The sequence below is a fragment of the Electrona antarctica genome (genome assembly GCF_951216825.1).
Source record: "Electrona antarctica genome assembly, chromosome: 18".
NCBI lineage: Eukaryota > Metazoa > Chordata > Actinopteri > Myctophiformes > Myctophidae > Electrona > Electrona antarctica.
In genome coordinates this window covers 34,054,711-34,068,418 of record NC_136799.1, presented here as the reverse complement: position 1 = coordinate 34,068,418, position 13,708 = coordinate 34,054,711, and the positions used below count along the sequence as shown (strand labels likewise).

The 13,708-nt window shown below is 39.4% G+C and overlaps 3 protein-coding genes across 7 annotated transcripts in view; 1 reads left to right on the top strand and 2 right to left on the bottom strand.

Annotated features, from left to right (window-relative positions):
- Positions 1-269: 269 nt before the first annotated feature.
- LOC306942911 (NPC intracellular cholesterol transporter 2-like) lies at positions 270-4,892 on the bottom strand. The gene is made up of 5 exons (XM_079529092.1): positions 4,736-4,892; positions 4,334-4,448; positions 1,700-1,807; positions 1,360-1,532; positions 270-845 (listed from the first exon to the last, which is right to left on the bottom strand). The coding sequence occupies exons 2-5, from the start codon at positions 4,413-4,415 to the stop codon at positions 732-734; spliced, it is 477 nt and encodes a 158-aa protein (XP_079385218.1). The 5' UTR covers positions 4,416-4,448; positions 4,736-4,892; the 3' UTR covers positions 270-731.
- A 172-nt stretch (positions 4,893-5,064) lies between these two features.
- isca2 (iron-sulfur cluster assembly 2) lies at positions 5,065-7,472 on the top strand. 2 transcript variants are annotated; one of them, XM_079529090.1, is made up of 4 exons: positions 5,065-5,215; positions 5,883-6,063; positions 6,700-6,815; positions 7,024-7,472. In XM_079529090.1, exons 1-4 carry the CDS (start codon positions 5,154-5,156, stop codon positions 7,196-7,198), a joined length of 534 nt encoding a protein of 177 aa, XP_079385216.1. In that variant the 5' UTR covers positions 5,065-5,153; the 3' UTR covers positions 7,199-7,472. The 2 variants fall into 2 exon arrangements, with proteins under 2 accessions (XP_079385216.1, XP_079385217.1); XM_079529091.1 differs by having other exon boundaries at positions 5,175-5,282.
- A 978-nt stretch (positions 7,473-8,450) lies between these two features.
- Positions 8,451-13,708, bottom strand: part of eml5 (EMAP like 5) — a 62,395-nt gene continuing 57,137 nt past the window's right edge. For all 4 annotated transcript variants that reach the window (XM_079528436.1, XM_079528434.1, XM_079528435.1 and 1 more), the window contains 10 exons: positions 12,906-13,114; positions 12,211-12,368; positions 11,966-12,080; positions 11,590-11,778; positions 11,323-11,495; positions 11,068-11,230; positions 10,847-10,950; positions 10,607-10,760; positions 10,128-10,228; positions 8,451-9,701 (listed from right to left, as the gene is read on the bottom strand). In XM_079528436.1, coding sequence (XP_079384562.1) covers positions 9,665-9,701; positions 10,128-10,228; positions 10,607-10,760; positions 10,847-10,950; positions 11,068-11,230; positions 11,323-11,495; positions 11,590-11,778; positions 11,966-12,080; positions 12,211-12,368; positions 12,906-13,114 — 1,403 coding nt within the window. In that variant the 3' untranslated portion in view covers positions 8,451-9,664. The remainder of the gene's footprint in view (positions 9,702-10,127; positions 10,229-10,606; positions 10,761-10,846; positions 10,951-11,067; positions 11,231-11,322; positions 11,496-11,589; positions 11,779-11,965; positions 12,081-12,210; positions 12,369-12,905; positions 13,115-13,708) is intronic.

Here is a 13,708-nt window from a genome sequence, read left to right as displayed (position 1 = left end):
ATTAGAGCTCCCGCAAGTTTTGAGAGCACTTGTTGACGAGGGGAAATATCACCTTTGTTGCCATGCTTTCACCTGTCCGCTTGTTGTCAAGAATACAGCCCAAACATGTAACCTTTAAACAGAGATTATTATGTCATCAACTTCACCTTAAAATCATTTATTGACCTTGTACCAAGCGAGTTGTATTCAAAACCAAAATAAAACAAATTTCAAAAGTTCTGGAAAACATTTGGCAAGTTTCTGATTAGTAAACTACAAAGAAAAGCAAATTGGATATTGTTCAATCTTTATTAGTGAATTATTCAAAAATATTTTACAAAATTGATCTGCTTTGACAGCATTTGTTAGACAAATTACAGTACATTCTATAAAGCTTGTCTGACTACACAGCAGCCAGTAAAGAAAAGACATCTAGAAAGATAAACCGCAAAGTCAGAATCAAGAGGAAATTTGTTGCGGTATAATGTAGTTACGAGTAGGTAATTAATTATTTTATGTTCCAAACTGTTAAACTCACTACTAAGATGAACACTTGTCTGCAGACTTCGAGATATCTGCACAGTATTTTGGAAAAACAAAATGGTGCAAACCAAGGAAAAAAAGCTATACCTTCTAAAATCAACTGAATGAACCAATAAAATCATCATGTCAACCATTTCCCTTCAAATCATTTTCAGACAGAAAATCTGTATCCCTTTAAAAAAAAAACATTGTACTGTGAATACCTCAGCTCACAATATTAACTTGGAACTGGATTCAGCATTCACAATCTGAACTGGGAACTTGACGCAGAATAAGTCCTGGCTGGCATCATCTCTGAGCTCCCATTCCACCACCAGTCGTATCTATAAAGACATTTTGAAAAGCCGGTAAAAAAAAACTAACAAAATAACACAAATGTTGCTTGCATTCAAAAATGGTTAGAGGAAACGAAAGAAACCTGAACCAAAAAAGACAAGCGACATCTCCCCAAATGACTTGAGGAAATGAAAGAGACCTGACCCAAAAGGAGAAGTGACATCTCCTCACGAATCCTAATTTCTACTTTGTCACTCAGCAAACAATCTGATTCACAAGCAAAAAAACATGATGCATCATACGAGTACGACAAAGCATATTTGGTTTAAAAGGGGCACTTCCCTTTATTATTAACACATGAACGGGGTCATTTTAATGTTTACTCTGGCTTCTGTGTACACCAAAGACAGTTTTTAAGTTGCTTCATTCAAGATATTTGATAATTATTTTTTATCAGACAGACATTATATAAATATTAATTTCACACAATTAGTGCAATTTTCATTTCCCTGCTCCATCACTCTCAGTTAAGGGGTCCTTGGCCTGAAAAACGTTACTTACTGAGGGATACATCGTCTTCACAGGTAGCTGATTCACATAGGTATAGCTCTTCTGCTTCTCAATAGGACACTGGATTCCAGATGTGCAGCCATCATCATCGGGGATCGGGAAAGGAACAGGGAGTCCGGCAATTACTCCATGGACAATGGCTTTGCTCGTTTTGCTTTCCACAGCTATAACAAGACAAAATATACCATGAGTACAATCAATTGATATTTGACCTAAAGACAGGTGCATCAGAATGCACATTTCTTTTCTACTTTATCTATATTCAAGAAGTTTTCCAGTTTGACATGGACTGCATTAAAAAAAAGAAAATACATTTCTGAATGATACTTACTACTACTGAATGTCACATTGACACTATAGTTCTGTCCTTTGTGAAGTTGGCACGGTTGACGGGGACAAGGGACGATGTCAACCATGGCCACTTTTCCAGCAGAAGATCCTGGAAAGTAGAATTATTTAAAATGCCATTTAAAATGTTTTATGTTGGATAGTGTGTGTGTGTGTGTGTGTGTGTGTGATTCAATAAATCACTGATTGATTGAAGTATTTATTAACAGTTTGCAACAGTACAATTCAAGCACAACTCAATACAAAAACTGTCAACTGTGAGTGGATGACCAATAAAGCACTACGCTTGTTTACAAGAGGGTCCACCATGTGACATACAAATATACACTTCTATATAGCCAAGAAACAGGAAATCATCATCATAAAGGAGGTAAAAAAGAAAACATATTCAGTGAGGGGAAACTTTGATACACATTGTATATGTGTGTGACAAAGAAATGTCACACACATATTTTTCCAGTGCATAATATGGCAGGCCTTGTTGACAGATTTGGAAGAGATTTTGAAGGTCTGGTTCCAAAAATGAACCAGTATTTAATGTATAAAATCCATGCCTGGCTGGAAAGTGTCCAAGTGGGAGTGTTTAAGTGGTAGAGGGCGGGGCTTTGCTAAAGGTGAATTGAAGAGAAGTTTGTACGTGAAAACATGAACAGCGAACACACTGTAGTAATGGATGAAACCAGGACACATAATTGTTATTAAAAACACAATGATTTTGCCGTTTACAATGGAACTACTGACTGTCTGGATAGCTCAGTCGGAGAGCTCTCGCCTTTGGACCACAAGTTTGTGGGTTCAAATCCGGGCACCGCCAGCAAACTCAGCGTATGAGTCAAGATCCCTGCCCCCCAGCAATAAAAACAGACACTGTCACAATTACATGGTCTTCGTTTTTTTAAATATATTTTTTTGTCCCATTTTTGCAACCCATTTTTTTCCACCCACTGCACTGATGGAGGAGGGAACACGCCCAGCGTCCCCAGCGGGAATCGAACCCAGGACCTTCTAGCTGTGAGGCGACAGCACTACCGACTGCCACCGTGCCTTCGTTTTCTCAAGTTCAATCTTCCATGTTTCTATGGCTAATTGTGTAATTGCCATCCGGCTGGGTCCCGCCTTATCGCTGCTTGCAGCTATATTTATGTTTTTGTCTCGACGGCGACACATCTCGTCTTTCCTTTTGCCTTGCTTCTAATGTATGCTACAGTACCTTTTATTTTACTTACATGTAAGATTCAGATTTCAGATTCACTTTGTCACTTAGTTGCACGGTCAGGTACATACATGTGAAAGTATGCAAGTTGTGTAAGTTGTAACCTTAACTGCTGTGCCACCTCTGGGCGACTGATTTCCCCCCACGAGATAATAAAGATATCCATCCATCTATCTATGTCAATATTGAATTAACAACGTGTTAACAGATTGTACACTTCAGATGATTCACATTAAAGATGTATAACATTTTACTCTCGGTTTGTACCGTCATATATAGTACCCTGTACGTTTGATAATCAGTATGTGTACGCATTATGCAAGGGTTACGCAGCAGCCAGAGCTCCCACTTACAGACCTACATTAATATTTAAACATTATGTGCACTGACACTTTGCACATAAAGACTGAACACAACGTATGCAGAGCAGACTACAACATAATTAGTAAATCTTTATATACATACAAAACCAATGTAAATAGATATTTACATAGGTGTAGTGCGCACATATGGATATGGATATAGGCAGGCACCATGCCAACAGCACATTCAAGCACCTCAAAGTATGTTACAACTTTGTTTTTCAAACCATTTTTCATTTAAGACTTAGGCCATCTTCCGTCTGGAAGTCTTTAAAAATGCTTTCTAATCCAGAATGTATGTCACTTGAGTCTAACTTGACCTCTCCCCGAGTATTTGTGCTTTCTCGTCTCACAGGCTTCCATGAATCATGATCACGAGGGTTTCCCTGGCTTAAGGCTCTACGCGTCAGGCTATGAGACAGCAGTTCTCAAAGTGGAGTATGAAAAAGGTTAGTCTGGACTGGACCTCTGGTGTTCCAGGGGGTTCCCATCGAAATCAGTTTAACCCCTGTTTTTACTTTGCCTATTCATAAATATGGCATTTAGAAAAATGTTGATAGATCTTGAAAAATGTAAAAGAATTAACAAGTGTTCTCTTATGGATCTACCAGTACCTGGCACAACAGGGTGTGCAGCCATAATATCAAGTTAGTGGTCCACTGGTCCTTGACAACAAAATGTTTGAAAATCACCGATGTTAGTTATTGTTGTTGTTGCTGTGCTGTCATGATTTCAACTTGTGTTGTGATTTGGCACTTAAAACGGAATTGATTTGAGTGATTTATGTATTCATTCTGAATCTATTGAACACAGAAACTGACAATCTGACTGACACGTGACGTCAGATTGCCATGGGCACGTTCACATGATGAAGCGTTTCAGGGCTAGGCATGGGGTATTTCGCACTGTGCTTATGAAATTTACACCAGACTAGACTACACAATCCAAATGTGTCAGTAACACTGCTTTATAGAAAAAAATCTCAATTGTTCCAACAACTGAAATTCCATTTAAAGGCGGGGGAAGCAAATTAAAAACTTACCACAGTCAATAAATTTGACTGGATCCGCACATGTGAACACTATCAGAGAGAACAACACGATCCAAGTAGTTCTGAAGTCCATGATAGTCTTCGTTTACCCCGATTCTGTTAATTTCTGTGAAACAAAAGCACATTAAAACAGTCTGTATGTGACCTGGATCAGTCAACAAAGAAGAACAGGACGTTTCATCATCATACTTAATGGTCTGTTTGTTTGTTCCTCAACTGACAAGAGTTGAGAAACAAACACGTCAGAAATTTAAAAACATTGCACAAGAACGTATATAGAACGAGTATAAAAACGTATATAAAAGTACACAAGCCACGAATCGGCGTCTTAAGCGGGGGGGGGGGGGTCACAATAAAACAAAATAGGGCACAACAAATAGATACATTACATACCTTTAGTTTGCTTCCGCAATCAAGTGCTTAGTGCAGCAGCGCAGCAGCATTGCAGAATGTTGTTAAGCCTTTCTTATTTCACGGTCACGAGACCAGAGATGACGTACACATTTCAGTGCACACGTTCGAGTCTGCACCCCGTAGGTACCGGTTGTTGTTTTTGCTTCACGTCAGCAAAGCCAGCGAAGCGTCTTTCGATGTTCCCCGCCCGCGTGCCGGGTCTGAACGACGATAAACCTAACGCACCCACCGAGTTGCTTTCTTTGATTGGCGTTAGATGTCAACGAATCACGTCAAGCCAAGGCGTGTTGTTCGGAGACAGACATCTGTCGCAGCCAATCAACGTGGCGAATTTCGCCAGTTGTCGTCGTCATGGGAGGAGGCGAATCAGGTGACGATGTAAATGTTATTATGAAAGATGTCATTGAGAGGAGCAATGATTGCTGCGACAAAGACAACAAGAGCATTAAATATTGCTAGGTAACATTCATTTACGATATACTGCAAACAGCACGATGCATGGAATGACTGTAATTGAAATTATGAGGTAGACATAGGCAGCTTTGAGCATATCACTTTGTTTTATAATCGTGTCTGCTGGCCAGCTAACATGTTAGCCAAGTTGCTGATGTTGTTTGTCACTATTTCTGTTCTATACAGTCGGTAAACTTTATTTAGTATTTCATTAGCCCCATAGGGAGAGGGCACATATGGGGCTAGTATTTCATAGACTATACAGATGATAGACATAAAACAAGTACATAAGCAGAATTGAAGTAGATGTACAATTGTACATACACACATATATATATATATATATATATATATAGATAGATAGATGAGTGTGTTTATGTACATCTATACACGCACGCGCACACACACATACACACACACACACACAGTATATATAAAAACAGCATTAATACAGTAACAAGCAAAAGACAAAACTTAAGCCCTAGCATTTGGTGTGTGCTAAATATCTACAAATTGTACAATAAATGTGGGGCCAAGAAAATCCAGCCAATGTTAATTTTACAGACTGATACATGTGTCTACTGAGCAGAAGTACTCTTGTTACATTGTCACAATGTTTCTTTCTACTGACCAAATGTGTGGTTTGGTGTCGACGTTGTGCTTTTTTTTACAGGACATCATTGTCTCTCCAAAATATCTATGTGAGACAGCAATTACAACGATGTCCCAGAAGCCCTCACCCTGTCTACACAGCCGCGCTCCAGCGCTTCAGCAGTAACTCAGCAGCCCAGGAGAAAGCAGTGGTGTCAACTCCATCTGAAGATAAAGTCCACCTCAGTGAATCATGTGTTAAGGTACTCATGACAGGACAGTCTTAGCTTTGGTTTATTCATTACATCCTATATATAACTATATTATATACTGTGTTTGCAATGTTTATATGTGTCCATATAATTTAGCACAGAATGGGGAAAGGCTGCCTTTTATTGCTGCACAGTACATGGAATGATTTGAATTGATTTCTAGCACATAGCTATTGTAAACTGTCTTCCCTGGTTGCTGTAGTAGCTGACTGGATAGAGAAGGGAGGACACTATCAAAATGCATATTATGTATATTTTGTATACCTATTTTTTATTACTTGTGCTTTTATTGATGTATATTCTGTGTTCTTGTTTTGTTCCTCACATGACCATACTGTATGTATGTATGTATGTATGTATGTATGTATGTATGTATGTATGTATGTATGTATGTATGTATGTATGTATGTATGTATGAACACATGTAAAGTATGTTATCAAGGATAAATAAAATAAATCGAGTGAATGTAGGCTGGACAAAAACTACTGCCGAAACTATCTAACCAGTTTAACAAGAAGTTCTGGTATAGCCGGATAACATTCACTCTGCAGTAGTTTTTAAATATACACAAATATTATTTGTGGCCAATCTGCTATTGAGCACGACCGTTGTCCAACCTTTTCCAGAGACTAAAGGAGATTATGGGGAACGGGGAGTATCTGAGGATCCATGTGGAGGGAGGAGGCTGTTCTGGATTCCAGTACAAGTTCACAGTATGCAGTAACCTAACAGAGGATGACAGGTAAATTACACCAGCAACTGATTTTCCTTTCTTTGATAGTCGCTGTTGAAAACAGCCAAAATCCAATCATTATTATCTAAAAATGCAATCTCCAAGTAAAATAACTTTAAACTCAACAAGCTGTACTGCCAAAGTTATACAAATGTTTGTATTTGTATGTTCTCAAAGTGAAATGAATACTGAGGATTTGATTGTGTTCTTTCCTCAGGGTGTTTGAGCAGGAAGGAGTTGGGATCATTGTGGACCAGGACAGTCTGGACTTTGTGAAAGGATCCACCCTAGACTTTAGCCAGGAGATGATACGCTCCTCCTTCCTAATGGTTAAGAACCCTCAAGCAGATCATGGCTGTTCCTGCGGCAGTTCCTTCTCAGTCAAGTTATGAACAATAGTTCAGTCAAGTTATGAACAATAGTTCTCTTAATGCAATGTAAATATATGGGATGCACAACATTCATTAAATAATGTCAGCCTATTTGCACAAGCAACTTCTTAATCATGACAGTGCTTCAACAATGTGGAATATTAATATGTGGAGTTGAGTGATCTGGGGTACAGTGATTGTTTGGCCAAATATTGACGACAGAAAGGCAAAAAGAAATCAGGAATTCAGGATGTCTACCAATATTTATTGCTCTGCATTATACTACATGGCCTTAGCACTCATCAGAATTGCTAAGGTGCTCGAACGACTGATTGCTCTAAATAAATATCAAATATTGTCAAATTAAATAATTTATTGATCCACAATATACAACATTGTAAATTGATATTATATAATATATCCCTCTAGCCTGGCATGGCCAGACTAATCTCCCCAGGGATCTTTTTTTTTTCTTCCTGTGGCGGATTTGTCTGGTTTCCAGGCTAATATTCCTCTGCCCTATATTTACAATAAGTAAGCAGCCTTTGGAACCAACGGTTCCTGAGCCAGGTGGTGCATAGTTATCTCCTGTACACGCTGGGCAAGACCTACGCTTGTAGAAGAGTATATCGGCGGAAGTAGCGGGATTTTGGCAGAAGTACCACTCAAAGAAATTACGTTGAAGTGTTGTGATTGGTCAAAAATGTCGTACTATCGGGGGGAAATACATCTGACGGATGTTCCGGCCCGACACTTCCGCCGATGCACTCTCTGTTGTGACCAGGCTTTTCTCTTTGCAGATGAGTAAGGCAGGGATCTCCTGTTTCAATAGCTTGATGTACAAAGTAGACCCCCAAACAGATACAGGAAATCAATCATAGTTTGGAAGTCTTGGTTTCTCCCACTGTATGTAAATATGCCATATATAAAGTATGTGAAAATAAAGTGCGGAACATTACTCTAATGTCCAGGCGTTTGCATTTTCCGTCGTAAAATTTCTAAACATGTACCATACTGTATGCATTTAATCAAATTAAATATACTAAAATGAAGTATAAAGGGCAGTCAGCTGCCATTCACTGATAGGTGATAAGACTGTTTTAGATTAGTTTGTGTGAATTTAACTACTTCACATTAGTCGAACATCACAAACCTTTTGGCAGGTTTTGTAGTTTGCTCAATGCAGTAAGGATAGTCATAGTATCACACATTTAAAACAACTTCAGTGGCCTTTTTTTTATTAAAGTTGAATTTAAGAAACATCTCACAAAAATATACAAAAAAATATCTACAAATGATATTTACATTGGTGTAATGTAATGTAAATCAAAATATGCAGCAACATTTATTTTTCCATTTATATTAATACAAGGAGCAAAATGTTTTGCACTTTTTATATTTTACCTCTGATATAACATTCCATTAAAGCAATATCTGATTACACAAAACGGTAACTTGAAAAAAATATTACATCATAGCAGCACACTGAAAAGTGACCAAAGGAGAAATGCAACAGTGCATTGAAATGTCAATTTACTGCTTCATCCTTTGTTTCTGAGGAATTTGGTTAGACGGATTGTCTTTCGGTAAGCCATGCACGCCCATTGCCCACAAACAAATCCTCAAACAAGTATTCACACACAACATGTGGATTACTTTACAAGCTAAAAGACTGCTACAGTACAGTACATGTACGCACATGGTAACACACTGCTGAGGGAGGTTTGAGGTTCAATCAGTCAACACAATCACATAAACAAACCATAAACAGACCGTCAGGGTAACACAGTGACCAGGTCAGGAATACAGTGCATAGTATGCTTTGGCATGCTGACATCCAGAACATAACTGTGGATGTTACATTCAGGAGAAAGGCCACAGGAGTATAAATAATCTGTAAAAAATATATAATAAAACAAGTAAATAAGTACATGATAAAAAAAATTAAAATGTAACGATACAAAAAAAAAAAAAAAATCAAACAAATCCAAACCCTCCTCAGTTAAACGCTCAAAGTACATTAAGGCTAATTCAGTTTGCTACATGTATTTATTTTCTTCTTTTAAATGGCATTGTCAATAACACAAACTCATACCAAGTGGCAAAATTGCCGTTTGGACATTTACACCGACACACTCGTACTAAAAAAAAGAAGAAAAAAAATCATTTGCAGATATTAGACAGATGTTTTTTTTCTTCACATCTTTGACATGATGTTGTTAGTGGGATCATTTCCACCAGCAAAGCGGCGACGGTGTGCCCTTCTTAAACGATGACAATCAGGATCTACGCTAATGGTGGAAATGAGGCTTGCACGTATGCATGCACCTAGTTTTGAGGCAGTGAGTTGGGTAACTTCCTCTGTCATACACTGTCCTAGCTGCCAGGTCTGTTCTCCCCGGAGGCATGCATCATTCTGCAGGCTCCTCTCCTGCCATCGTCATGTTGGAAAAAGCCCATGCAGCCAGCATTCCTGTGGTACGTTGCTCAGTGAGGTGTATGCACACATCTCCAGACAAACAGGCTGAGCGGGCATGGAGAGTTAAGGACACATGTATTATTAACATTTGACAGATCATGTTATCTATCCATCTATCACAGTATCTCTCTCACTCCCCCCCCCCCCCCCACCTCCCCCCCGCACTCTCTCACTCTCTCAATTCAATTGCACTAGTCATAAACAACACAATTCATAAAGTATAAAATACAAATTTCATGACTGGTTTTCCATGTCTGCTTTTAGCTTGATTTCCATGACCAAAAGATTAACCTTTCTCAGGGATTACCACTGAAAAATAGTAGACTGTATAATCTATAATAACACTGGATGTGAAGCAGTGCAGAAAAACTTTTCCAAATCTACAAAATTAAGATTAACCTTTCCTATTTAGGTATTCTTTCAAACTTTTCAATTTTTTAAAAATGACTGTAATAACCGTGATAATCATACCTTCTGTCGTCTCCACCAGCACTAATGACAAAGCGATCTCCATTTGTGAAGCGTATATTATTCAAGTGAGCTGAGTGACCCAGAAAACGCTTGTGTTTGGCCTACAAGGGATAAAATATCAAAGTGTCATCAATGTGACCCTTTTCAAACTAAATTATAAACAAAACATGTATTTATCAAGTCAGTGGCACTGTAAATAGATTATTGAGGACATCACATATTATCACATAGCCAGCCTTTATTTGTCACTCATGGGTGAGGAGAAGGGTGACAGAATTTGTATCTTGTATCAAACCTCTGGTACAGTGTATTTATTGGCACAGGATGATATGCCTGCCCTTGGTTGGATCAGTTTGTCTCAGTTTGTCATTTAGACCTTAGATTTGATCACATGTACAATTCTTAAGATAAAATAATACTGTTCTTGTATATATCAATGGAATCAGTAGCAAAGGAAATGGTATTATAATAATACTTACAAACTTCTCTGGGCATGGGAAGTCAAACAGCTTTACCATTCCAAAGTCATCCCCTGTGACAATGTTGAGGCCTGAGTGAGACACGCAGGAGCATGTGACGTCCGCTTTGTCCGTGTTTCGGGACCAGACCCCTATAACCTCGTCCCCAAGGACACTGAACAGACACAACAACGTTAAGCAGGACCTATCAATGGAGTGCACAATATTGTTGTTGTGTTTACTTCAACACAGCATTCTCACCTTGTCCATGTGGCCCAGGTAATCCTATCAATATGGGACTGCTCTGTCACCTGCTTCCCAGAAGGTACCTCGTAAACTAGCCGTTTATAAGCGCCTGTCGATATCTGTTCAGGACATTAGAAGCTGTAAGTCACACAGGCTGAAGCACAGCGCCAGACCAAGGCGTGATCTCCCAAATTGAGAAGTGATTATTATCTCTCTGGTGTGTACCGTTACTGTACCTGGACGTGGGTGCTGTCAGCAGAGAAGTCCATCTGCATAACAAAGCTGGGGATATCCCTGCAGCAGTTGATACGGTTGAGCTGTGGTCCAAGCGTCAGATCATAGAAGTCAACTGCACTCTCTGTAGAACCTACAGCCAGGTACCGTGAATCTGGACTGAACCTGTATGTAAAAAAAAGAAAAGGCAATTTTTAAAGACTTTGTGGAGGATGCAGAACAAACTTTCCTCAACGGGATTACATTAAGTCTCTGACCTGATATCCTGGATGGGGGTGCGGCGGTCTCTCTTTTTACCCCAGATTTTGAGCGAGGCCACCAGAAGGATAATGAACTCTCCATTCTTCATGCCGATGGCCACCATGTCCCCCTCAGGGCTGTAGCTGACGGCACGCGCTGGATGGCCCAGGTTCACCTTATTGAGCATTTTCTGTACTTCCACAAGGCGAGAACGTTGTGTAATTGAGTTGTGCCGGTACAGTAGTAGGTCAGGACATCAATATTACAAAATAGCTTGTGCTGACCTTTTCTGGGATGTCCCAGAGACGCACAGTGCCGTCCTCTGCAGCAGACAGGAACACATCTCTGGAGGGATGGGCGCATACGCCCCAGATAGGCCCATCCATGTGTCCATTCACCAGGATGTTGCATGCTGCATTCTTCTCCCCAACCTCAATAATCTCTGCGTTCCTGGTCCCCACTAAGATCTTACCCTGGATCAGTGAGAGAAACATGAACTCTAATGATGAACATTGATGAGTGAAGGTGTAGCATTATATAAGTGTAATAATAATAATAATAATAATAATAATAATAATAATAATACTAATACTAATACTAATACTAATACTAATACTAATACTAATACTAATAATAATAATATAATGTACTGTAGTGTACCTTTCCCCTGCACACAGAGCGAACACAGTCAATGATCTGTCCAGTCTCTAATCGAAAGGCCCTGCATCGCTTCAACTCCTGATCCCAGAGCTTCAGAGCCCCTCCCTCCTTAGACCTGCAGTATGGATCAATAAACACCAAAACCACATTATCTTACATGATATTACTTTAATAATTATGATTATACACCAAGACATGCAGAACATAATTCAATTGGATTCAATAGAAAACAGAGCAGTACTCACGGCCTTTCCTTGCCCCCCGTGACAATGAGGCCATCTCTCAGTGTGGTGTACATGGTGAATACAGGCCCTGTATGAGCCTTGGCCACTATTCTGACTAGAATGTGTTCCTTCCACACACACACATCTCCACTAATGGTACCTGTAAACGTCAAGTTATTCTGAAAAGAAAACAAAGCTGCACTAATCTAGTGGCCTAATAGAGCAGCAGAGGAAGCACATTCACATTTGCATTTCATAAAACAACATGATACTGTAAATGTATTACGGTAGTAAGATTACAAGGCATTATAAAGGTAATTTGGTATTAATCACATAATAGTAAAATGCATTTGTTTTTCTTTAACCCATTGAGACCTGGAACGCATCCATGTCATGTTAGCGTTTAACCACATTAACCATTAACCCATTTTGGGGCGGGAACCCCTTTTGGTGTTTTAAACATTGTTATAATTTAGCTATTGAAAAATAGCAGATCTACAAGCTCATAGCGCGCCACCGAGTGGCGCGCTATGAACTTGTAGATCTGCTATTTTTGAAAAATCGTTAAAATGTGCCTCAAATCTTTCCGAAAATTGTCATGATTTAGAAAACTTTTTTTTTTTTATTTCGACGTCAGGCCTGAATGGGTTAATGCATATTATAAAGCATTGCACATCAGATTTCAGGTTTTTAATTATATTTTTAAATGGACTTACAGCGCCAAATGCCACAGAGAGCATTGTCTGCATGCGGGCATCCTCGATGGTACTGAGCACACCTTTCTTGCCGAGTAACGCCCGACCAGCCAACGTCCAGAAGCGCACGTGTTTGATCCCCACAGACACAAAATGTGTGTCCGAGTCTGGCCGAAACTCAGCCACAAAGATCCGTTGAGTGTGACCCCTCCGACTGGCCACTTTGGCACCTTGATTGACAAAAGAGAATAAACATAATATCACATAATGTATTTATGGGTCTCTGAGTCAGTTGGACCATTTAAGTATAATATATTTTACTTGTTTAAGTGTTCCAGTTTTTTAGCTTTTGTTTAGATTTTGTTTAATCTCACTATCGTAGCACCATTGAAAAATAGGCTTCAGCCCTCAATGTGTCTTTTGAGAGTTCATAAAATGATGTGCTGTGATATGAGTTCGCTGCTGGCCGGTATTGATATTTAAACAAGTGCCCGTTGGGTGCCGGCCTACTCGTGAATGATGCAAATAGGGAATGCATGCCAAACCCTGTTATGCAATACCCATTACCCGTTGTCAGAGCACCCATTGTAACCATTCGTCTGTCTGTCTGTGTCCCTTTTGTGCCCATATGGAAAAGTCATTGTACAGTTGAAAACGTCTGTGGAGAATGTGTAGATCTGAAGAGTGCAAACTGACTGTGAAAAACCCGACGCCATGCTCTGCACTCCTTCGGGTCGCCTGCGACAAGTGTGCCGAATTTGAAGTCGTTCGGTCGAACGGTTCTCGTTACGTGAGAACGTTTTTTTAGTTTGATGCATGAATTA

What these genes read in the sequence shown, in the direction of transcription:
- isca2 (XM_079529090.1), top strand. Translation starts at nt 5,154, where the DNA reads ATGTCATTGAGAGGAGCAATGATTGCTGCGACAAAGACAACAAGAGCA. An exon ending in TCAGTGAATCATGTGTTAAG is followed by an intron (nt 6,064 to 6,699) that starts GTACTCATGACA and finishes AACCTTTTCCAG; the next exon opens with AGACTAAAGGAGATTATGGG. An exon ending in AACCTAACAGAGGATGACAG is followed by an intron (nt 6,816 to 7,023) that starts GTAAATTACACC and finishes TTCTTTCCTCAG; the next exon opens with GGTGTTTGAGCAGGAAGGAG.
- LOC306942911 (XM_079529092.1), bottom strand. Translation starts at nt 4,415, where the DNA reads ATGGACTTCAGAACTACTTGGATCGTGTTGTTCTCTCTGATAGTGTTC. An exon ending in AGTCAAATTTATTGACTGTG is followed by an intron (nt 1,808 to 4,333) that starts GTAAGTTTTTAA and finishes TCTACTTTCCAG; the next exon opens with GATCTTCTGCTGGAAAAGTG. An exon ending in CAATGTGACATTCAGTAGTA is followed by an intron (nt 1,533 to 1,699) that starts GTAAGTATCATT and finishes GTCTTGTTATAG; the next exon opens with CTGTGGAAAGCAAAACGAGC.